General features: G+C 37.0%; 1 protein-coding gene across 5 annotated transcripts in view; it reads right to left on the bottom strand.

Annotated features, from left to right (window-relative positions):
- FNBP1L (formin binding protein 1 like) overlaps positions 1-26572 on the bottom strand; it is a 55763-nt gene that overhangs the window by 4455 nt on the left and 24736 nt on the right. For 2 of the 5 annotated variants that reach the window (XM_088169983.1, XM_014884412.2), the window contains exons 2-12: positions 23104-23219; positions 16449-16502; positions 14802-14949; positions 14322-14384; positions 12982-13086; positions 11621-11749; positions 9411-9557; positions 8479-8682; positions 6004-6162; positions 2533-2547; positions 358-467 (exon numbers count right to left, since the gene is read on the bottom strand). In XM_088169983.1, coding sequence (XP_088026109.1) covers positions 358-467; positions 2533-2547; positions 6004-6162; positions 8479-8682; positions 9411-9557; positions 11621-11749; positions 12982-13086; positions 14322-14384; positions 14802-14949; positions 16449-16502; positions 23104-23219 — 1250 coding nt within the window. The remainder of the gene's footprint in view (positions 1-357; positions 468-2532; positions 2548-6003; positions 6163-8478; positions 8683-9410; positions 9558-11620; positions 11750-12981; positions 13087-14321; positions 14385-14801; positions 14950-16448; positions 16503-23103; positions 23220-26572) is intronic. The other 3 variants (XM_014884403.2, XM_014884396.2, XM_088169984.1) reach the window with 2 other exon arrangements.

Here is a 26572-nt window from a genome sequence, read left to right as displayed (position 1 = left end):
TACAGTTTCCTAAATACTAGTCACGTTCTGAAAGAATGAAGTTGCAGCTATCTTGCTCAACAGACTCACACATTTTTAACACATGATTTTAGAGCCAATGCTCCCTATGCAGTATTAGAATCAAAATGAGTATTACAGTAAAGCAGAAGGAAGCAATAGTAACAGAATCTACATACAACAAACTATGAATTTTAAAAGCTTTTTAATAGCCTGGCCTAGCACATCGTCTCCTGGCTTTTGAGTATTGTTGGCTTAGGTAGAGGATGTTAAAAACAAACAAACAAACAAACAAACCAACCAAAAAAACAAAAAAAACCACCCCAGAACTATGACAGAAACCCCAGAAAATGCACTCACTTCTGGTCTGTTTCCTTCTGTAGCTCTCTGTTAAGTTCATCGATTCTCTGCTGCAGTTTCTTGCGTCTTTGTTCCGGAGGGAGGTGGCTGAAATCTTCTAGTGCAGGGCCCTGCAAGCAGAATTGCTGTGAAACAAGCTGCTATGTGCACAGCCCTGGGCAGCTGAACTGACATACCCACACATGGACAGTGTTCACTGGAAGCAGATGGACCTTCTTAAAAACTCAAAAACTCTACTGACAGACAGCTCTACAAAAGACCGCACAGAATAAATAAATGCATGTTCCTGCTGCCACAGGGGAGTCCTTCAGTCAAGGGGATTTCTGCAGTTTGCTCACAGAGGTAACTCAAAATTTCTAGACTTTATTTTTCTGAAGTCACGTGCCTCCTCTTACATCCACTGCACTTAAAGAAGATTTTAAAAGGACAAAATAATTTGAGTCAGAACAAGAATCTAAGATGTGTATATAATAATTTTATATATATATATTAGAAATCGTTTCTTTCTCCAAAGTGTGTTCTGTGGTCATTTGGATGGTATCAAAAGGAAAATACTGTATTTTGGATCTTCACTACAAAGCACTATTATAGTTCTCCTCCAGAACTTTAGCAATCCTAGAAAACACATTAAAACTTACAAAGTTCTGATGGATTTTACCCTCAAGTAAAACTTGAGGTTTACAGAGCACAGAAAAAAAACTCTGTAATATCAAAATTCTTACTTAAATTTGTTTATTTGACTCAAAACTTGCCCAAATATTCCAAGTCACCTTTTTTACAAAAAAACCCCAAAAAACAAAAGAAAACCCCAAAAACCAAAAAACTTCAGGGAGGGGAAAAACCCTCTTACTTCCCAAACATATATATATAAAAAAAAAATCATATACCAGCCAATTTAAGACCATCTGTTGTTACGAACCCAAACCTACAAACTTCATTGCAAACTTGTACCAAGATTATAATAAGTAGGATAGAAGGGCCTGGGTATGAAATGCATGGGAAGAGATTTTTTATATATCTTGCAAGTTTGTTGTGAAAATTCTTCCCCTCGGTGACAGACACTGACACAGACAGTGCTAAGAAGGAAATATGGTACATGTCTTTATCACCAAAGGTTTGGGTTTGTTTTTTTTCTGTGATCCCATTTGTCTAAGGAAGTTGGTTTTAACCCAAGAAACCCACTTGCAATTCCAGTAACCCTCCATGGAGGCAAACCAAGCTGGCCAGCATTTCTTTTGTCAAGAAGGAAATTTACAGAAACTTGACTGGCGAGATTTTGACACAAACCTTAGGCTCAGGTACCAAGTTTCCAACACCTCCCCTTTAAGACCTTCTCACCCCTCAACTTTTTTGCACTTGTAAAATCCATCTCATTGCTTTTTAAGAAGGGAATACAAGACATCATAAAAGAAGGAAAATCAAGATATGATGTTTCCAAAATAAAACAAGTGTTTCTTTCTGGAGGAAGAAGAATATACACTGTGTATAGTCTCAAAGTCCAGAGATGCAAAATGACATAAACAAACTTCCTGTTCCCTTCAGAAAGTCTTCCAAGAAAACACTGTTAAGTGGAATACACTACAAAGAAACAAAAATAAAATCATGTCCTCTCTATCGTTCTTCCTTACAGGTCAGTTTAATCAACAGTATCCTAAAAGATGAATCAGAGGAACAGAGGTCTTTTTGTGAATTTTTACTGATTTACTGTGCAATACAATATTGATTAGGGCGTGGTTTTATTTAATGTAACAACTTCCTGTATTTCTAAGCATAAAGGTTCTCCCCTGCAAATTTTTCTTCTAAATTCAGTGGAGTGCAGTATTCAGTATTTCTTCTTCACACAAATTTTATAATCCTTTCATATAAATATTTTATGCTGCTTAAACAATTTTCCTTACAAGGAAAAAAATCACCAAGTATTTCCATCATGACCAACTTCTGAATACTGGTCAACTCTAAAATTCCAAAACTGCAGATTCAGTTGCAGCCAGATCACAAGTCTAATTGCCTTGCATTAAGCATGGATGATTAAGAAGACTGTGCATATGAGTGGAAAATCTGAAGATGTATTTCAGCACCTGACTTAAAGCAGTTATGGTATGGAAACACTTTCAGAAGATTATTTTCATGCTATCTTAGCAGAAGTACAGCAGACAGATCAGCACACGGGCTTACCATCTTCACCGACCACTGCACAGTTCAATTGAAAACAGAAAGAAACGGGAAATTATTTACATGCAACGACCAGTTACAAAAGTGACTAATGCCTAAAAATGGATTTTTAAAATATCACTTAAGGATTGACGTTTTCATTTATAAAAAATACATTTTACTATAAGCACAAGAAAATAATTGCTTTAAGAATTACTGATTAAAGAATACTACGTGATAATGGGTGCTTTTAACTAGAAAATTTTAACACACACCTTCATTAAACTACTTCTGAATTTTAGTGTTCTCAATAAAGGGCTAAAGAGCCTTCTGTTGTAGGAAAAGACACACACACAGCCAACATTACACAAAATAGCAGAATTTGATGATGATGGACTGATCAGCCATACAAAAAATTTGTTAATCATAGCTCAAAATCCACTACAATCACTAGTTTTTGCAATGTATTTACTTTGTTATCACAAGAGATCTAGAATAAACATATTTTTCAAGTCTAGAAGTAATACAGCATTTGGGTCACTGTTGTTATCTAGAATTGTTTTAGTCCAGACAAAGACATTTAAAGAGTAAAGATATTGCCCTTAGACAAAGCAAATAAAACATGGGTGCCAGGAGCTGAATCTCGGCTTTAACATTTACAGCATTTTGAAGATCTACCTTGCTTTTAATAATTTGGACAACCCTTCCCAGGGAAAGGCCAAGCAACTTAGAATACAGGTATCTCAACTTCAGTTCTGACCCAGAGCAAGGCTGTTGTTCAGGCTGTTGCTTTGGGGCACACACACAACATCAGAATTTCCAGCAATGAGGGGAGTACAGCACCTTCACAAATGATACTTTGGTAGGAATCTCCTACTGAAGGAAGTCCAGAGATGCAAAATGACATAAACTTCCTGTTCCCTTCGGAAACAGTCTTCCAAGAAAACTCTCTTAAGGTCTACAGATCACTGCTGATAATGTAGGTATTTTATGTACCGAGTGGCATCAAGCACAGACCTCTCATAACCACTTACTCTGTCTGGAACAGTTAAGATTTCAAAGGAGGAGCAGCAGCAGGTAACAGCAGCACTAACACAGCAAGCTACACTTGCTTACACCCTCCTTCAATAATCTGCTCTACAGCCACTGTTTGCTGCTCTTGCTCTACATTGTGACAGGAAATGTTCTGCATGGAGCACAGACAGGAGGGATACTGGGCTTGTGATCTCCAGTGCCTTGAGCAAAATCTTGTACACGTTAAACAAAATGACCAGTGTGCTTCACTGGCTGCTAGTGATGCCAACTCATGGATAAAGGCTCAGCAGAAGCAAACTGAGCACCATTTTACATGGGCAGGTGGTCACAGGACAAAGGGGAACGTTTTTTAACTGAAAGAAGACAGATTTGGTTTAGCTGTTAGGACGAAATTCTGTACTCAGAGGGTGGTGAGGCACTGGAACAGGTTGCCCAGAGCAGCTGTGGATGCCCCACCCTGGCAGGTTCAAAGCCAGGCTGGATGGGGTCTGAGCAGCCTCAGTGAGAGGGGTCTCTGCCCAGGGCAGGGGGGTGGAATGAGACAATCTTTGAGGTCCCTTCCAAACCAAACCCTTCTCTGATCCTATGGTTTAGTAGTTCTGCATGTCAGTACCACTTGGAAATCATTTTCCAGGGACAGAACACATGGGAAACAGCATCACATACTAGCAACTATTAAGCATTTATTCAAGGTATATATTATAAAGATAAGACTGATCAATGAGATTTTTTTTAAAAAAACACTATTACTAGTCCAGTATACATTTAAGTTGAAAAGACTTTAAAAATATGCAATAATGTGGTGTCTGTTAAAATGCTTGCAAGGAAATTCAGATTATATATAAATTAAATGCTCATTTGTCAAGATTTCACAGAGATGAACTCTTTAATATTATGGCATGTTTGAGTGAATCTAGATCTGTAGGATATTAGTGACGCTTCCTAATGTTAAAGAATTATTAAATTTAAATTATTTAAAGAATGTATTAAATTAATTCAATTTTACAACGCTAAGAATGCATTTTAAAATCAAATAAAGATATGGTTTCATTTTCCATTAGCATTCTGTAATTGTTAGGAGATGATCTTTCCCTTTGAAAGAGGTTCCAGAACTACTGGTAGTACAAGGTGATGAATTGTAGGGCAGGAGTCAATACATTTAGTGATCAACAAAATCAAGGTGTCATCAAGGCCTGTGCCATTCCAACAGCTACCTAATCCAGGCAGTTCTTCACTGAGTACTAAAGAAGAGGCTTTACCTTCACGACCAGACCAAATCCTGATCTAATGACTCAGAAGGGAATGGAGATGCTGCCCTCCATAGAGACTTAGAGGAACACAAGAATTTTCTAAAAAATGGCAGTGCTAGAAAGGCTCTTTCCAAGGTATCTGGGGGCCTGAGATTAGATGCCACAACATGACCTGAAGATAAATAAAGTAAGTTTTAACTGTAACTCATTCTGCTTCAGAATGGCAACAAGGGAGCCTTTAAATTGTAACTTTACTGCAATAGGACATGGTTGTACCTTGATCTCCACATCTTACCAACAGTCAACCATTCTTGATGCATACAAGATAGCAAATCAATATTGTCTTGAAACACCAAAAAATTATTAATTATATATAACCAAATGTATCCAGTTACCTTTTTATTTGGCTCAATAAATATCACTAAACATACATTAACTGGTCAGCCTTCACTTTTCTGACATAACAGGAAAGTGCCAGCACCAGAAATGTTGCTAGGAAACCACTTCATATTTCCCTTCTACTGACTTCCAGACAAATTCTATTTGCAGAATATGCCACAGTATTAGTAAATTAATTGATAAATCTCAGTGGCATTCGATAGTAATTTTTTCAATAATTTTACCCAAAAGAAACTAGGACAAACAAGAGCAACTAAATTAATCAGAAAACATATTAAAATTGCAATGTTTAAAAAATTCAGTATTTCAAAATGTGCTATCATCATAAGCTATAGCATTTGATGTACAAAAGAAATTAAATTCTCCCTTCTTAGTTCAATGTCTTGTAATCAACTTCTATTATTTTCAAAGTCAGCAAACAAGACATCTGATCTGTCAGATGATTTTTGTGCTAACTGTATATCCAATGATAAATTACTACAAAAATGTGTTACATGATGATAGGAAAACATTTGTGAAAGTGAACAACAATGAAGAAAGGTATCAAACACATGCTGAGCACCCTCTTTATAACACCTTTTTTAGGCATGAGCATTTTAAATGATAAACAATATTTCTATTTTATTTTCTTTTTAATCTGTTGGTAACTTCTGTATAATATGAAACAAAGTATCCTAGAAGTGACCTTATAGCTGAAGTGTTACTTTTAACTAAGCCAGCCTTATAATGAGGGTGAAGAGCATTAGAAAAGCCACATCACAAACACACTGCTCATAGCCCATCATGCATTTCAACTTGTTATCAAACTTACCCCTCTTTTGAGGCTTCTGAAAGAAGGAATTCTGGGCTTCCCTGTTTTTATGTCACTCATGCAATAATGCACTGGTTCAATGGAGAATATGGGATACTGGGACCCATTAGGAGTACTGGATGTGTATAAACTAGTAGGGGTTAGGGGTGGGGATTGTGGCTAATGTGGAAATAAAGAAAGCAATAAATAAGCCAAATGTTCAAAGTGATTTTAAAATGAAAATTCTGTCTTACAAAAATAAAATATCCATCCAACACAGAAACAGGTTGTAACGTTCCAGACACATTTACACTATAACTGCATTGGTTTCTGTCAAGAATTCATCTTCAGAGTTATAGGCTGCTGCAGGGAAGGAAGGAGGCTTTAGACTCAACACTACCATAAGATCCTATCAAAATCTCCAAGCTTCCTGTCTCTTTTCTTAAAACATAGCTCTGCTATTGCCAATTTACAATCATGTTACAATCATCCTGGAAGCTCAAGCATTCCTGCTCACTACTTCCCCCTAAATACTGAGGTGCCCTACACCAGGTTAGCCAAAACAGAAATATTTGGTACATCTATGGAGAATGACTAAGACAGAAAGCATTCTCAAATTCTGTGGTCAAGCTGGACTGACACAATGTCTGCATGGTATTCTTAATATCACCCCAAAAACCTCCTTCCCTTTTTTCAAATTGCTTCTCTCATTTTTTGTCTCTCATACCTCTGCTATTCTTTCCCAGTTCAATTTTCCTCTACTATTTCCACTGCTGCACAACTCCTTCCCTTTACAAAGGCTTTTATGTCTTTGACAGCATTAAAAATAGGTAAAGGAATATCTGGAAGTCAAGACAAGCCATAGTTTCAGCTAAATGAAGGTCCAAAGGCCCCCATGAATACCCTAGCTGTAGCAAACCAGCTAATTTTATAAAAGATAATTTAAGAATGTATTTTAAAACCTGTGAATAGTATTTGGAATTAAATATGTATCTTCCAATAAATATTTTGCTTCAGCTGCTGTTTTGTAGAGTGCTCCTCCATCCTCCCCAACAACAGGTAAAAAAACAGGGACAAAATCTTTCATTTCATGCAGGTCCTTAGGGAAGAGATGCATGTATTGTGTACACACATATGTCACACCTGTGACTCCATAGAGGAAACAGCAAGGCTGACTCCCTGAATGCTACACACAGTGAGTGCACTGGGGACAAGGAGGAGTAGAACAAGTCTTGTCAGCTTATTTCAGCTGACATCACACTAAGGGACTTCTTACAGTAAATGCCAAGGTCCAGATTGAAACCAGTGTACATTTACAAAATCTCCAAACTCTCAGAAAGATGGCTTGTGGTCAAATTAGTAATTGTGATCTAATTTCAGAACAGGCCAGATCTCACCCACCTCTGCAGACAAATGCAATATATATGCCCATGTATTAATGCATGTGAACTGCTATCATTCATTATATTGCATGAACATTAAACAATCAGTTTTAATACACAGCTGGAGTTACATGATATACTGAGGATGGAATAAAGAATCAGCTGTATCCTTCCTTTCTGTAAAGACCTACTTTCTCAGAATACTATCAAGTAGAAAATAAGTTGTACCATTAAGAAGGCCTAAGAATAGTTTCCTGTAATAAATGACAGAAATTGGCTTGGAGCATTCAAATAACCTCATAGAAATTGTTGAGAATCATTAAAACAGCTCATTGATATGCTCCAATATTAAATAAAGCATAAACTGTAAATATGTATAAGCTCCATTCATTTATATAGCTAATGCATGTATTGACAATCTTTTATTGATCCATGAAGGCATCTTGCACGGAAAGTGTTAATTGCAATTCATAAGAAAACAAAGTAGTAACTTCAATGCTTTCAATTTTTCTTGTGCATAGGAAGACTTTTACCTATTTCATAGCAATATTTATTCTGGGACATTTACCTTTATGGAGCTTCCACAGTATGTTTTACCAGTGACATATTAGAAATTTTAATGTTTTCAGAGAAACCTCAGGAGTTTTCAAAACTTGCAGCAGGTGTAACAAAAATCTACGCAACACTTCTATATAGAAGTGTGACATTTAGAAGGGGGTTGCTTTTTGTGCCATAACAGATCTGAAATCTGCCCAATCTCCCCTCCCCTTATTTTTACATTCATAATTAAAACCTTTCCTATGCAACTACAGAAAGTCTTTACAGAATCTTAGAAACATTACAGTAATGGGAAGCTGCTTTTATCAAATAACTATTAAAAATGTTGCCAGACTCCAATTATTAAAAGGAAAACTGAAAAACTTCCCCAGAGACAACTTCATTTTCAACATGGTCAGTATTCAAACCTTCTCAAACCTTCTAATCTCCTTACACATACTATAAAAGATACTGACAGGAAAGGGGAAGATTTTTTTTTAAATACACGAACTGCTGCTTCCATGCACTCTAAATGTTCAAATTTTAATTTTCCAAACAGTAATTTCTTAATTGTTACCTTTGGTTTCTTTCCAAATAGCCACAGCTTTCCTTTAGCCTTGCCAACTGTAGTTTTTGTATCAATTCTCATTCCCTCTTGCTTTGGTGTACTGATGGTTCCATCAGAGATAGTTCTGTAAATATTCTGACTGTAGTCTTCAAATGGAAAATCTCCAGGAGGTTCAAAACCAGATTTGAAGCAGTCTATCACTAGTTGAGAGTCCTAAACATAGGACATTGAGGAGTTTAAAAAGCGAGCCCATCAAGAACCAGAGAGAAAAAACAGAGACAAATTTTTCATTTAATTGTAGAGATGCACAGAAAGTAAAAGTGAGCTCAAAACACACACTTTTGGACAGAGCAGGTTTAGACAACAACATTCTTTTATCTCAGCAGTGCTCATGAGTGTATAGCAAAGCATACTCTGTTATTCTGAATATTCCAGCAAATACTTCCCGAGGGTTACCACAAATTTAAAACAGGGCCAAACTACTTTCCACCTTTTAATCTTTCAATATTGGCACTGAAATGAGGACAGAACTAAGAAACTAGATGGAGTAATAAAACAGGACAGAACCTGTTGCAATCAAACAGGACACAGGATGACACTTTGTTAACTGAACACCCTTTATATGTTTTAATGTCACTTACAGGGGAACGCACTGACCATGGTATTCCAGGATATTTCAGGATAACCAAAATAATGTGTCCAAAATCACATGAGAACATGTCAAAAGACATTTGATTACACCAAATCAATAAAGCAGGAAGAGAGCAGACAATAAAAGCAGAAGTGGTCCCTTCTGCTGAAATGGAAGTCACAACTCTTTTGAAGCAAATATTTGCCAACAGAAAGATAACTGTACAGGCTAAGTCAGCCTTTCCCCTCTCCACAGCTCCTGTAGCAGTTAAATTGTTCACACAGTTAAAAAGTTACTCAGTTCTACTTACTCTATGTTCATCAACTGATTTTGCTGCAAGGATCATCCCCTCTAAGCATTTTGAGATAATTGGAATAACCTTGCGCTCAGAGTCAGCAAAGCCTTTGTAACATTCACTAAGTTTGATAGTCCTTCTTTCATCCATTTCTTGAAGTTGCTGCAAGTGCAAAGAAAGATAAAATCAAGCTTTCATTTGCTGATTTTTTCCTCCTTGATCCTGACATATGCAGTTACTGTGGTCACCACAGTGTAGAACAGAATATCTACGCTTTCCTAGTATTTTTATTTGCTTAACAAAACAGAATTTAAAAGTCCTTTCAGATACAGACTTAGGATACCTATTACAATAGTTATTAAGACTTTATGCTGTTTGATTTCTAAAAAATCATGTAAAGGACAGGATTTTCTTTTCCTTTTTCTTTTATAGAGCACATGTACCATTTTTACAGGCAACTGTTTAAAGTATTTGTTTCATGCAAAAATGAAAATCACAGTGAAGAAATTTTACTGATTTCTACATCTCCTCACTCTCTTTTTCTACTTCCAAGTAATTCCTCTCTGGTGATAAATATCTCCATCTTGCTTTTATTATTATACCTTCCAAGCAATACCAATTATTTAAAATATAGGAAAAATAAGAAAAAAATAAATTATCTGCAGTTTAGACACTGATTTGAAATACAAACCATTTCCTTTAGCAGTGTGCAAGAAAATAAAGAGAAGAATACCATTACGTAAGACTTGCAATAAAAGTTTACTGGAACAGAACAAAAAATAATTAAAGAGAAATACTATTAAGGTAACAGCCCTGGACTTCTCACCTGAGTGTGGAAAACACCCCAAACAAAACCAAAAGTCAGTAAAACATACCAATAGCTTATCAAAAACTGGACAGGAAGCTGCATCTTTGCTGTATGTACATTGAGACAGATGTCTCAAACAATATTCAATTTCATTTCATCTGTCCAAGACAAAACAACCACCTAGACATGCTCAACTCCTCTCCAAGGTTTTCCCACAGAATGTTACCAAATACTTGCAATGAAGTAATAAAAGTGTAGTCCCAAGAGAAAGCAGGACTAGGCTTTTCTGCTCTTACTGTAGAGTTAAAAAATGTAAGTAATATCTTACAATGATAATAGATTTTAACCCTGGAGAAATAAAGGCAGTAAAGCAAAAGTCTGGTGCAAGCTACAGAGATGAGCAACCTGTTTCTCCTGGGAGCTGACTGCAGCTCTTGGATCAGTGTGTGAAGTCAGGCCTACTGCAGTGCTGCTTAACAGTTAAATATTAGAAAATTCTTTAATAAGCTAAGGCAATTTTCTCCTGTGAATCCTAGACCTTCTAGTAAGGATTTTTTTTAAAAAATAGGAACGGACTTGTGCTTCTGGAAAACATCAAGCATATTTAAGTTGAATACCTTCAAATAAACCCAGTGCTTCACCTTCCATTTCCTCACTCCCTGTCTCAGTATCAGTTCCCACCCATATTTTCCATATGGCTGAAGGTACATGCCAACACACTCCTGAACTCTCCTCACCTGACATCCCCAACTACTTTAAACTGGTTTTCCAGTTCTGCAAAGTCCATGTTTTTGAAAGAATGTTAAAAATAATAGTTACACAAAGCATCTCAAGAAATCCCCACTTGGGATGCAAAGTATTGATCTTTAACTATTTAAACTGGTTTAGAGAGATCTGTGGATTGCTGGTAACACTAATGGAGCAAAGACTAACTGGGGGCTGGGGAAGGTGCAGGAACTTCTGCTTCCAGTGCAGCTGTTTTTCATCTGTGCATGAAATCCATTAAAGCACAGTCACTGTCAGCTACAAGCCTTCCTTCACCTCACCAGGGGCAGAGCATTCACTCACACACACAGAGGGATCCTGAGAACTACTGATCAACCCTCATCAGAATGACTGGTTTAAATGACTGCTGTCACCCAAATGCCTCCAATATTTACTTTGCCAGATCCTTTCAGAAATATTTAGAAGAGTCTATAAAACATAAAATCTTACAGAAAATGCAACCAAGCATTTTCGTTAAAAATCCAAGCATTAGTACGGTTCGCAGACTCATGAAAAAACACAAGTCGTCTGAGGATTATGGTAATTTCTTGATAAAATGATCCACTAAAATCCAAAAAAACAGAGTTTTTAATTTTAGTCTACTTCATCTTTAGAAAAGGATTAGACATACTTTTATCTGTTAATTTTTTACCTTGTAAATCTGAGGAATGACAATGTAGTAGTGTTTGTGCTGCTCCCCGTTAAAATTCTGTAGTTGTGCAGCATATTCATTTTTGTTTTCATCAGCCATGTGTGTGCGCAGGTTTAACTGTTGCTTAGCCTAGCAGGAAAGTGTTATCAGGTTAAACATGTCTTGTACTTTTCAATGACACACAGCATTATTTTATTTTATCACCTATGCAAGAACACTAGTCACAAGTCATCAAAACCAATCAAACATCCTTATAACTGAAATATAAAGAACGTGAGACTTCACATATACTGACACTGCAAAACCCCATTTGCTATATACAGAGAAAGCAATGATAGCAATGATCACTGTAGCTCCCTCAGCCAGACTGCTTAAATGCATATCCTGAAGCCCACAGAGTGGGTGAACATAGAAACCACGAGGTACAAAGAGCAGACAGCTGTCAGTTTAAGGAACAGTGAGCACAGCCATCCAGAGGGATCCTCCTGAACTTCAACAAGGACAAGTGCCAGGTCCTGCATGTGAGCTGGGCTGATCCCAAGCACTAACACAGGCTGGAGAGAATGGGTTGAGAACAGCCCTGAGAAGGACCTAAGGGTCCTTGCAATGTGCACTCACAGCCCACAGAGCCAGCCCCGTCCTGGGCTCCATCAAAAGCAGCGTGGCCAACAGGTCAAGGGAGCTGCCTCTGCCCCTCTGCTCAGCCCTTCTGAGACCCCACCTGCAGTGCCCTCAGCACAGAAGGAAATGGACCTGCTGGGCAGAGTCCAAAGGAGGGAATAAAGATCATCAGAGAACTGCAGCATCCCTCCCATGAAGACAGGCTGAGAGATTTGGAGATTTTCAGCCTGGAGAAGCAAAGGCTTTGGGGACACCTTAGAGGCCCTTCCAGTACCTAAAGAGGGTCTACGTGACAAGCTGGAGAGGGACTTTTTACAAGGACAGGTACTGATAGGGCAAGCAGGAATGATTTTAAACTCAGAGAGAGCAGGTTCAGATTAGACATTAGGAAAAAATTCTTCATTATGAGGGTGGTGAGGCACTGGACCAGGGTGCCCAGAGCAGCTGTGGATGCCCCATCCCTGGCAGTGCTCAAGGCCAGGCTGGATGGGGCTTTGAGCAACCTGCTCTAGTGGAAGTTGTCCTTGCCCATGGCAGGGGAGCGTTCAAGGTCCCTTCCAACCCAAACCATTCTGATTCTGAAGCACACTCCTTTCCTGTGCTGATTTTGTACAAGTAACAAATAACAAGTAAGCATATTTTATATACAATTTTGTATATTCAATTAATATTGTTTCAGTACTGATGATTAACATGTAAATAAAATGTAGTTGATAATAAAGTAAAGCCATTGCCCTTACCTTCTCAACATCAGCCTTTGTTGCATTAGTATCATTGTCCAGTCGTTCATAGCTTTGCTGTGCCTTCTCTGCCTCTCTGCATTCTCTCTCAAATTTCTTTTTGCTCTACAAAAGGCACAAACTTACTGCTTCAACAGCCACTATTCCCATTTGGCTTCACACATTAATTCTGAATTCTAAATATCAAAGCCTCCATTTAAGTATCTTAAATTCACAAAGTCTCTTTAAAGGAGAGCACATTGTTAGCACAGCAACTGGGTCAACTAAATTATTTTGAAGGCAGTCTGAAGGATGTACCTACACTACAATCATCATCAGTATTCATGTCAAGTGGCACAACTGTAGGTAGCAGACGACAGTATTCAATACACTTGATGTTCCATATATGCAGCTGTTGTCAAGACAACTGCTGTAGGAAAAATTGTTGCAGAAGTTCACATCTCTAGAGAGAAACTGCAGCTGAGACTCTGAGCTCCTGCTTCACTGCAAAGTCAGGCAACTGAGGTTAGTGTGTCCCTTACAGGCATCTAAATGCATTTCAAAGACTGGCTCAGGTAAATACAAGGCACTGTACTGTTTGAGCTGAACTGTGGGAACTACCTTGGTGAAGAACAATAACATAAAACTACCATATCTTCTTCTATTCTGATCCTCTGATGATGAACTAAATTCTTTGACATGATAGTGAAGCAAGACTCTGCTCATCTGGGACCACAAAAACAAAACTGAAATTCACTTCTCCAATATTGCTTCACAATAATCTGGATCAAAGATATAATAAGTTTTTAAGACAGAAAACCAGAATATCAGAATACATCTTGAACAGACTTGGCTGAAACTTATATTTTCTTATCTTTAAAAGATAAGAAATTTGTTTCAAGAAAAAGAAGGTTATAGTCTGTCCTAGAGACATTCACTTCCTGCATTTCACTGTTAAACAGTAGTTCTACCTCCTGAAAGAAAGTACAATAGTCTATAGTGGGATTCTTGAATATACCTTGGAACAAGCCCTCAAGCTCAAGCCAAATTCAATTACTTGATTTCATCTTCATATAAATAAACTGTCATTTCTAGTAGCCCAAGCAACCAAAGTCTTTTACGGCAGTTATGCTGGATAAAAGCCAACGCTTCTCTCAAACATAAACACAGAAGCTGTTTACAGAGATTTTTTTAGCCAGGGAACTATAAATACATTGAACTGTATTATATTACTAAGTTACTTGGACATTCAGTAATATAACTACATATTAAATCTAAGCAAGACAGATAAAAACAATTCCACTTACAGCCTGTGTATTTTATTTAAGTTCAACGGGAATAAAATCTAAACACAAACTCACGTTATCCATCTGTTTCCAGCACATGTCCAGATACTGCTGAGCCTTTCGCCCTTCCTGAAGATGCTAAAAACACCACAAATAAATTAATTTTGCCTATTTTTTTGTATTATTACCATTAGTTAGTCCCTGCTCTAGTTAACAACCTATGATGTGCAGTGCCTTCCACAAGCTACCCATGCTCTTTGGAAGACATTACTTAACATGAAAGAATTGTACCACAGATACTGTGATACACTGGCAAAGAAAAAAAAAAGGTTACTAATAAGCACTATCTTCCCAAGATAATAATTTTTAGATTTAATAACAGTATATAACAAGTATATAACATTATATATTATAGAAAAACCTTACATGGGTTTTATAAAAGTATTACAAAACCTATGTATTGCTGCGTTCATCAAAATGGGTAAACAAGTACATCAGTTCATTAAAAGACATACATCTTGATATTCTATTTTCAAATTTAAGAATACAAATTACCATTTTTCTCTCAGTTTTTAGATCATGAGAATATCTCATCAATTCTCCATAGACTCTGTGTCCCATTTCTTCTGCAACTACTTCTCGTTGTCCTGCATAGTCGTTCAACTCATTGAGGATGTTAAAAAAGGCAATACACGAAGTAAACCTGACAGAAAGCACACACACACAAATAAAAAGACACAAAATGTTAGGCAGCTTTTTAAAATAGACTTATTTTAGTACAGACTGTACTCCTGATTACATAAAAATCATTGACATTTTACAATAAACCTTATCTTAATGCTAATTGAGTTAGAGTAGAAACACAAGCTGGGAAAGAAAGCCTGTGTTAAGCCTAGCATGTACTACATGTTGCAATGTCTCTTCAAACACATTTTATAAGAACATGGGGTTTGTGGATGGAAAAGAAAGAAGAAGAATACTACCTGGCAAGCCCTGTAGTATAGTGGTATCTCCTAAGCTGCCCAGGGAGAGCCTGAGCTTGGGAACGGATACATACGTCCCTAGGCTCGGAGGCTGAGCTTGCTGCAGAGATGATGTGCTTGGTAGTCTTGAGGGTGGAACATGCCAATCATAGCACTCCTATGCAGCCCGATGGATTCTACACAACAAGTTTGCTATCAGCTCTGGAGACAGCTGCCTGTTTGCCTGCCCACCTCTTGGCTGGAAGTAAGGTGCCACTATGGCTAGCACTAAAAAAGGGGGAAGAGGAGGGGCAAAGGGTAGAAAGTGTGTGTGGAAGGGAAGAAAGGAAAAAAAAAAACAGGCACCACATTAAAATATACATCTTTCTCTCTTTTAACTGTGGAATACTGCCATCTCCATAGGCTTGGCTTTTGGGAATTTCAAATGCCACTCTAGCACTGGAAAGCCTATTCCCTCAGGTCCAGGATCTTTACATAGTTAAGAGAGCTAGAGGAAATCCTACTGTGAATTCTCAGGTACTCTGCACAGCATGTGCTCTGGCTGCAACCTGAAACTTGTCCACTTTTTCATTTCCTAAGACTTACCCCTAAAGAAAAAAAGTATTGTGCTCTTTCAAATAAATTTTAAAATGGCTATGGAATGGACAGCAAAACTAGCACGTTTCTGATAAATAAAGTTGTTCAGCATAATAAATAAAATTGTTCCTCCATCATCAGACATCCACATATTTTGTCTCTGGAATCAAAGCAAGTCAGCATTTTAGAGCTCTTCTTGTCCATAACATGACAACTTGTGTGCACTGAGGTGTCAGTATACAGATGCATAGCTACATTTGTATTGCCATCAAAATTAACTGAAAATCTCTATTACTATCCAAAAAACCAAAGCCTAAGGACACACACTTGCTTTTCTTTAAAAAACAGTACTAGATTGTACATAGCAAGCTAAACTTCTGCTTTCAAATTTTCAGTTACCTAAAGATTAATTTGGAAGGGATCAAGTACAACCTGTCATGTTTACTATATTAAAATACCAACAGGAGTAAACAAAAGTTTCATGCTTAAGAATTAAAGCAGAACTGTAAGAAGCTAAGCACAATTCTTTTGCTGTCATCACCAATTAAATAACTTATCTTAAAAAAAATCCCAAAACATAAAAGGACAGCATTTGCTGTTAGTTCTCATTTTTACACACAGAACTTGAAATGGACATTTTTACCTGGGTTCCTCATCTTTTGGTGAGCGTTTAGGACAGTACTTCTTAACCAGATTTCTATTAAAGAAGAACAAAAAAAGATCCTATTTTAGATTCTCTTTTGAGAAGACACACAGAGAAAACTGCATGAACAAATTACTTCTGTTTAATGTTTTATGAACAAATCTATTCCCTCTGTCAACTTATAAGGGTCCTTTAGATAACACAAGGCTGAAATCTATGGTATTATCAAAGCTTTACACCACTTTGACCTAGAACAATTTGCAAATATTTTACAACTTCTACTGCAGTGACGAGACATGAAGAGTTTGTTATTTCACATCCCTTTCCCACATGCAGAAGGCAGCAGCAGACGAGGACAAGGCCAGTGTGTGACCACGGTGTGACACAGACAGTGCACACTGTGTGCTGTGCCATGAGCACAGGACTCCCTGCCTGAAGTAACCTTTGAGTATAGATTCACATCAAAGATTTTAACCATGGTATTTCCAAATGTTCAGTAAGGACATGTCCAGAACAGGAAAGGCAACGTGTCTTTTCAGAAAAAAGATTTCACAGTTTGTTCTACCATCAGCATTGCAAATATCTGGATTTTAGAAAACAAGCAAGTCTCTAAAAGACAATCCACAGGACCAGCACTTAACACAGTATCACAGTTCAATTTTTGAGAACATGGATATGAAATAATCTGCTTATCACAGAATGCAGAAAAAAAAGGAATGGAGGAGTTATGAGAAGATTCAAGGTGAAAAAATCTGGCATGCATGTTGTGTATTTCACCCTACTGTCTCTCTGTAACTTCACTGGTACAGTTATGAACTACCTTATCATTAAAACAAGGATGCTAATTTTGCTTTCGTGTAAAATAACCTCGTACAATTTCTCAAATCCATTTATCTGGAAGCCATCTCTATGACACAAAAGCTCACAGAGGGAGATCCTGTCCACTCACAAAGTATACACCAGAATATGAGCAGGGAGTTGGTGTGGAAATAGTAAGCTTGGATCTTTTGCCTGATCTTTTCTGTACCCTCTGAGACTACAACTAAAAAAACCCAACTATGATAAGAAAGTCAGGTCCTTTTTATATCAATACATACTAAGAAATAGAGTAAACACTGACTTTTTAAAAATTATCTACACATTTTATAGTAACCTCCTTATAGAAGTTCAAGTAAGAATCTCTTCTCGCTCCCCCCAGAACCCACTGCCTGTTGTAACATTCTACTTGGGAGGGATTAAATGCAGACATTTTGATAGGAAAATGCACAAACACAATAGAAAAAAATAATAGTGTTTACTCAGTAACTTCCCTGTGCTCCATTTTCCCTTACATTTCTGCTTTGTTCCTTGGTGCTTATTAATGAATAGGAAATCCCTAGAATTCATCTTATTTTTATTCAGAAGGTGAAATGCATAACACACATACAATGCTGTAGCTAAGCAACCATGCCTGACCATGCCTGAGCCTTTTCAAGGGAAGATTTTCAGAGTTGTTAAAAACGTGAAAAAAATTACTTACTGAAGCCATACAGTTTAAAATGGCAGGAGAGAATGCATAAATACAGACTATTTACTAGCATGCTGATTTCTGTTCTGGTTTCATTTTTTAATGCAATTGTTTACTATTTCTAGGAAGACAAAAATATTATATAATCCCTTCTCCTAATAACAGTCAGTTTCATTAGTCAATCCCATCTACCTTTAAATCAAAGGAACATACAGGTTTGAAACACTGTGATCAGGACTTAACAGCACAAGGTACAGTAATCAAAGGCAATAAATATGAAATGACAAGCAAATGCAGATTTTAAAGATCAAAGAAACAGACATCGTATATGAACAATTATGCACAGATGGCTTTTCTAGTAAGTGAATACCAACACCTAATCAAAAACAGAGATATTAAATTTAAATCTCTGAAAAAGCACAGGTTAAAAGCAGCCACTATGAGCATGGATTTGAAGAGCAGAGCATTCTTTCAGAGGAGTAAGCTGACACTTCAAAGGGGGCATAACATTCTCTGACATTTCAATCTGAATCCATGCCTAATTCTCAGAATTCAGATATGGCTCTGGACTAGTTTATAAGAAAACTGTAGAAGTAATTGCTGATCATCAAAGCAGAAACAAATCTATAAGATTAATATCTTTGCTTCCTAAAAATAGTGCAGCTGATTATACTTTAATCCTCTTTGGAAGGAAAATTTTGATGGCTTCTATCACACTCTGTCTTACAGCCAGCCATTTACATTTTATACAGGATTCACCACATCCAATTGTGCTGCTCCTGTAATTTTATTAACTTCACTTCCTGGTATAAATTGGTCTCAGGTCAACACCAGTGAGACAGAACCTGATTTTTAAGAAAAGTACCACCTCCATCACCGAGGCAGAAGTTTCAAAAAGCACTTCAGTTGATAAAAATTACTTAAAGTCAGGCATGTAGAACACTACACAAAATTTTACAGATACGTAAAAAATCGTGTTTATTAACTCAAAACTAAGTTTTCTTCAGTCAATTAATACAGCACATAAAGAACAGAAGCAGCAGCATCAACATGGTACAATTTCAATTAAAGTAGCAGCTCAGGTCCAGTGGTACCTGCTTATACTAAAGCACTACAGCCTCTGTATTATATTACAAATGAGCCTAGTCACAAACCTTTTTTGCTTTCATGGGTAGCTAAAATTGCAGTAAGTACTTTAAAGCATTTCCTACTTCTATGTAAAGTAATAGTTTCAATACAATTCCTACAATTCCTACGTCTTCAGTGACTGCATATCAGTATTATGGACTGGGTGAAAACAACCATTAACTGTGTTTAGCAACATCCCATCAGAAACACTGGAACAATCAAGCCTAAAAAAATTGTAACCTGGACTTCGAGTTTACAAAGCTGAATATCCTTGGAACCATTAGGAAATCACATGTTTCAGTTTATGGCTACAGGACTATGAAAAAACCCTTGCCACAACCATATTTGAATAGTAATGAGCAGTGTAAAATCTCAGCTCCAATCAAAGGAAGAGAGTTTTGAGAAATGATCACATGGTGATAACCTGTGTTCCCAGCTTTACATTTGAGCTTACATCATTTTCAAAATGTTTCCAAGATTATGCATATAAAAATGTGGAAACTGCCTCAGTTTGACTAGACATATGCATATATCAATATTGTAGTTATTAAAATAGCACTTGAACACAACAGTATGCAGAAGGAACACGAGAAATTGATTTGATCTGAGTAACTACATATCTCCAGAAATCACAATGCACAATTTTAATGGGCAACAAACAGCTCAAGAACAATCATAGCTATTTGCTTTAATCCAACAATAGAGATGCTGATCATATTCCGAAATTTTATTCCATGGCAGTTTTATCTCCAGCTGCAGGTTTAACCTGTATTACTGCCTAACATCACAGAAAGTGGAACTGCTCTGTCTGCTCGAGTGTCATAATGGTTTAGACAGCATGAAAAGGGAGTGAACCTCCAGAATTATTTTGTGTGTAATGATGCGGAACAAAACAGACTTTACCTTGCCCCTTTTAAGAAACAATGCTGATCAAAAACAGCATCTGAGAATTCAATTTAAAAATTCAGTCAAGTAGTCTGGCACATACTAAATATAATTTTTTCCAATTACAAAATAAATTAAACAGTCATATCATTAAAATGGAATGTGTTGATGTACAATGTACCCTGCACTATCTTTGTCCTGATTCACATACCTGTAACTCAGTAACAGCCTCTAATAACCTTTCCAAACCTTGGGGTAACACAATACATTAGTTGAGATCTACATCACACAAAACTTTAGCTTTTCCTTTAAGTTAGCTCACACAAAATCAAATTACACTTTGTTTTTTTATTTCAGAACATATTATGTAGGAGACAAAGAAAAGACAAGCTGCCTAGGGTGTTTTTCCCCTCACAGACAATAGAGGATTCTCCAATTTTTCTTGTAATTTTTTCAGTATCAAAGAATAGCAAGGAATGACTTGCAACCTAAACCCAGCATTTGGAAAAGTTATCGCTTCTGGAATTACTTGGCAACCATGAGCTGCAGCACTGGCATATAGTAAGAACACAGTGAGTTTGCTCAAACAGCTCCTCATATGCTGTACATGCATCACTTGTCATCTCCTAGAAGACCTGGAACGGCCGCTGCACCTGGGAAAGGCTCATCACTGAGTTGTGACCATATAAAGAAAAATAAAGTTTTCAAAATGCAAGGACATACACAAAGTGAATGTGAATTTCTGCCAGGAGACAGATTCCAATTTGTGAAAACTGTTATGAAAAGTTCACTCAAGTTTTCATCCTTAGGTTTAGGTCTATGAGAATAAGATCCATCAACAATCTCAACAGGATGTTCATGGTCCACACTGAAACCAAGACAGAAAACAAATACCATCATATATCACTAACTTTATCTCTTGACTAAAATTGGCTTTCCTTGGTCTCCCATCCAAGTACTAAGAGAGCCATAGAACTACCAAGAGGTGACCATTTGCTGTACTGTTTATACTCTACTAACCAAGAGCATTATTAATTTCAGCTATAAAGTTCATTATGAAAAGAGTCTCAACACTCTTTTTCAGATTGTTTTCCACTACAAAAGGAAGAAATGGTGATAGACTAGAAATTTCCATTAGGTATATTAACAGCTATCTCACAGGCCATATGCTGCTAATATTAAAATTCACCAGAACCACAGTCCATCCCACAGATCTTCTCTCTCTGAACTTCCCAGAAGCAAAATGCAGGATGGCTAACTCTTCTGAAGGTGACAGTTTTGCTTGATCTCAATCCCCCCTCATAACTATTTTACATAATTAAAAATAGTGAGTATCCTCAGGAGGAATGATGGCTGGAATCAAGTTGTTATCATGAGACAGCTCACTACTAAACAACCAAATCTCCTTCAAAGAATGCACATGTAAGAATATCAAAGAGTAGCTTCATGAGCTGGTCTACTGGCAGGAAATCATCACCCTGTGATGTGTGTGCTGTCCAGACCCTGGTGGGAAGCAGGCAGGAAGTGCATGCATGCACTGTGTAACGTGTGTGCAGCAAGACCTGTGCTTCCCAGAACTGCCATACTTACTGCACAGGGACAGGCACTCCAGCCATCTCACAGAACGGGTACTCGACAGCACTCTTTCATTTTTGAAAGACACTTTGAGAAAAATCAATAGTTTTACCCAGAGTAAAAGGCTGAACAGAGAAAATTTCCTATTTTTAGTTAAATCCTGAAGTAATAATGTGGTGTCTCATCTTGCTAGCTGTGAAATGAACCTTTAAATACAATTAAGCAAAATGGTATTTGTTAATACTAGGGATATTAATACATAGAATAATAATTAATTAATAATAAGGAAAAGATCTTGATAGAGATCTGTGGAAAAAAACCCATATTTCTATTTTTTAACAGACAACTGAAAACAAATCAAAACAAGCTGCAAACTGCTGTGCAGGCTTCCAACTTTTCTTTATCTCCTCAAGTTCTTCTATATCAGCTTTGGAAAAGTGGTATTTATTTTCTTCCTTCTAAGAAAAAAATTCCTTCAGTAAAACAACTGGTTATTACATTAGGTGAATATATATAAGCAATGAAAAGGAATGAAAAGAAACTGATAGAGAAATCAAAAAGGAAATGAGCAGCCCAGAGAATATCCATATCCTGTGCCGTGAACCTCATTACTGTATTAACGAGGAAGGATTTCTCAGCTCTCTATCTAGTGACAATCTGGTTTGCAAATGATGAGATGATGGAAGAAACCACAGGAGAGAAGCTGCTATCAATTTCAGTCTGACAAGGGTAGGCAACAGCTTCATCTGAATCCCCACAGGAATTCAAGAGAGTAAAAATGAGAGTGAAGGCCAAGATGGCAGTGAAGGCCAAGTTCACTGGAGTGTCATACTTTAAATTTTATTCTTCAAGCACTGGTAAAAATCAACCTACTTTATTCTGAAAAAATAACTTTACTCTGAAGCAGCCATTTCATGGCTGCTACTCTCCTTGTATGATCCCTGAAGGGAAATTCCTATTGGACCTAAAAGATGTTTCACTTGGCAGCCATAGAACAGAGGTAAGACAAAGGGTGGCTGGGTTAGAGTCTCACCCAAAGGGACAAGACCTGCTATGGACAGGGTGTGCTTCAAGGACAGGAAGGTCTTGTTGTTTTCTCAAGTTCTACTCAACTATTTCAATCAGATTTCTTAACACAATGTAGTGCAGCTCTTGCCAGTTCAACATGAGAAATTAATTAGTAACAGAGGCACACACACACACTCAAGTGTAGATACAGATAACGCATTTTACAGCAGACATGCTGATAGTCACTGCAAAAAATCACTGTGGTTTTCCTTGTTTTGAATCTTTAATTTTAAGCCTTAAATCTTTTTAGTTCAAAGATCTGAAGGGTGGGTGGGAGAGAAGAGTGGGAGAGAAGGCTAAAACAAGAAAGCAAGTGCACACCCAAAGATAATTTTCTGTTTTGGATTGGTCTGCCATGAAAACAGCTAGTGATGTAATTCACTCTGTAAATGAAAAACAGTCATTAATCACTACATTTCATACTTGCCCACCAAGTGATACAGTGATTTTAAGTAACTTTCAAAATCTTCTTACAAAGAAAAAAAACCTTACCTCAGTTGTTTTGCATAGTTTTGCTCAATTTCTATCCTCTCTTTTACAAATTTTGCATATTTCTCCAAGAAGTCAATGCCCCACTGCGTATGCTTGTCCAAGTTATCAAACTGATCCTTTAAAAACAGAAGGAAACAAAATTAACCAGAATTAGTTAAGAATCACAGCAGCACCAGGTTTACACATCATTTATTTATAAGCTGTGCTCTAAGAGAATGTTGCTACTTGGGTAGAAGTCATTCAAGTAATAAATCAGTCAAATATGTATATATACATATCAGCCATATACCACAGCAGTAGGTTTCATGTGCAGGAACAGATCTACCTTTTTTTGTTAAAACAGCTCTAAATACTTGCATGTTAAGCAGTAAGCACTCTTTCATCACTTTCACAATGTAAATCTGTCTTTCTTTCCTCTCAAAACCCTTTATTTCAAAAGTGAATCTTTTCCACCAAGACAACAGACACAATCAAAGATCACTATCAGATAAAGAGACAGCTCACAGAAGAGATGCCTGGCAGCTTTGAAATGCAAGAAGTTATAATTTCATTGGATACAAAAAACTACTTTCACTCTTACGCTTACCCACTGAAAGTAAAAAAAAAAAAAAATCATTAATTTTAGCAGCATGACTAAATTAGGTGTAGTATGCATATCAAAAATATTTATTAAATCAAAACTATATGCACAGCTCATGATCAGCTCTAACAGGAGAGTCCAAAGAAGGCAAACCTGTCCTTAGTAATTAAAAAAATTATAGCAATGTAAAGGCATAAAACAAAAAGTAGAAACAGTAAAAAATAAACTACATTTGAAAAAAAACAAGTTGGGCAATTTCTAATACATTAAAAATTCAAATCCTAGCTTTCACTGCAGTCCATACTGATCAATAGGTGGAGGATACACTAATGAGGACAAGTTGAAAAGTCAAAAAACAAGTTGAAATATGGGGGTAAGGAATTAGGCAGGAGAAAACAAAGGTCCAAAATACCACCTAGCAATCACTTTTAGTCTAACATACTTGCATTTTATGCTACAATAATCTATCACAGCGAAAAAATCAAGGATTTTTACCTTACAATAGCATTTAAAATTAGCAGTTATTTAGCAATCCAAAAAGACAAGTAATTGAAACAAAGTTTGTGTCCTGTAGAGGTTGAATCCAAATATACTCCACAGTAAATTTAATAAAAAGCAGAAAAAGAAAAAAAGCTAAGGAAGCAATTAAGTTCAAAGTTTAATTAACTTGCACAAAAATGCTCTGAAGGCTGTTTATCAGAGACCATCTCTTGCAGACTCAGTAGCTTGCCTGAACCTAATGAATGATGTAGACTTCTAGCATTAGCAACTTAAGTTCCATTTCAATGTGCATTAGGATGATCTACAGCTAAACCAGAAAATGCCATAAAATGCTGCAAGGCCTAAGACTCAAGGAACACACATCCACTTACAGAGATACCAGGTGAACACAACTCTATAACCAAGGCAAATACAAATAACATAACAAGGTGAAGGCTGCTCTCAAACGGTGCCTTGCAGGTCCCAGTATCCTACAGCAGGGACTGAACCACAGCCATTAGTGCCAGGAACACTTCAGTCCAATGGCATGCAAGTACTGCCACCCAAAAACATCCATCCTGTTCTACCACCAGCCTCTGCACCACTCTCTCCACCCAAATCACAACCACTTTCCCTGATGTTTCACCACAGAACCACAGACACAGGCAAGAGATGGGAGAGGGACTAAAGACAACATTTCCATGTATTTGGGAAACTACGGCCTGTATCTTGCATTATTCTCATATGTGCACTTTGCACCAACTGGACATTTCCACTCAAAATATGTCAAATAAAGTGACATTTCTGCTGCTGCTTTTAGAGAAGCTGCACATGCACTGTTTGAGTGTGGGAACAGGGAGACAATCACCAGGCTGTGGCGTCAAACCACATTTGCAAATATGCATACAAATACATCAATCTCGAGAAGCCTTTTTTATACTCCACTCATTTGTGTAATTACTCTTACAAAATTAACCTAGCATCCAAAAGTAGTCAGTAAAAGATGCTTTTGGCATAAAGTCAATACCTAATACCATTAAAAAGAACTGACTTCCTTCAGCACACAGCAGAACAAAGCCTTTGCTGTCCTACTTAAGCTCTTTAGACCACAAAGCTCTCATTTGCTGCTAAGGTTTCATTAGCATTAGGGAACACCACATTACTTATGTTTCCAAACATGCAACCAGAGACAGTGGCTTTCCAAATATTTTGTTGAAACAAAAAAGGACTCCACTGCTCAAACTTCTTTCAAGATCTGCTATTAATATGAAAATTACATTTACACTGATCACATGACAAAAATTTCTCTTTTTCCCCCCCCCCTCAGTTCTTTTTCTTCATTTGATTCTAGAAACATGAACAGTATGTGCAAAGACAGCTTTGTTGGATTATCCCATAAGCTTCACAAGTTTTCAAATTCTCTACAAACAATAAACCAGTGAATGAAGGTCTGCAGTCACAAGAATCACCTGTTCTGTAAAGCCACTGAGATAAATTAGCAAAAAATAAAGGCAACATCAACGAATAAGCAAAAAAGGACTGGCCTTTTCAGAAGGGGAGACACAGACTTTTTCCTCTTCACACTCTGTCTTCCAGAGGGGAGACACAAATTTCCTCATTTACTTTCCATCTCTCTCCAGAAGCTCATATTTGAGCTCTGGGCCTCAATTAAGCAAAAAGTTTCCTTTTTGTACCAGCAAACAGTAAATCGTCCAGACATTGCTACAAAGGAAATCAAAGTAATGTACCAAGATACAAGTGATGTCTTCAATGGAGAAAAAAAAAAGGTCAAAAATCAGCCAATGCTGTACAGACAAGAAAATAGACCAAATAGTTACAACAAAATTTAGGTCTGTAATTTAAAATAAATTTATCAGTGTATTAATTTGGATAGGTCCTTTATAAGAAATATGAAAACTGCATTAACTAGAGATCAGCAAAAGGTTATTAAAAAAAAAAAAAAATCACATCCTACATTATCTGGCTATCTACGCCTTGATAATGAAGTATGTTCTCAAGAATATTTCCAAGCAGATATATATTGCTGTTTATCTAGTAACTGCCCACACTCCTTGGCAGCTGAGCAGACAATTTCTGTAAAAAACTTTATTAAAACTGCAGCTGGCAATTATTAAAGAGATGAAGGTCAGCTAAGGGATGGTGGCCCTACATAGAAACTGCCCACTCAAAAGTGGAATGTAGTCCCAAACTTGTCCATTACAAACAAACAAATCAGAGACTTGACAATAAGTTTGCAGTAGGTCAAAACAGACTATTCCAAAACAAATGTCACCTACCTAAATTCTACTCCCAGCTCATTTATTGAACCACAGATCAATGTTATGAACACTCCAGGTCTGCAGTTCTAGACTTATCACTTGTTTGCAGGCACCAGCAAGCTTTACAAAA

Source organism: Sturnus vulgaris, chromosome 9, assembly GCF_052056855.1.
Source record: "Sturnus vulgaris isolate bStuVul1 chromosome 9, bStuVul1.hap1, whole genome shotgun sequence".
In the NCBI taxonomy this organism is placed as follows: Eukaryota; Metazoa; Chordata; class Aves; order Passeriformes; family Sturnidae; genus Sturnus; species Sturnus vulgaris.
Note: the sequence above shows the minus strand (reverse complement) of the source record. Positions and strands in the feature narration are given on the sequence as shown.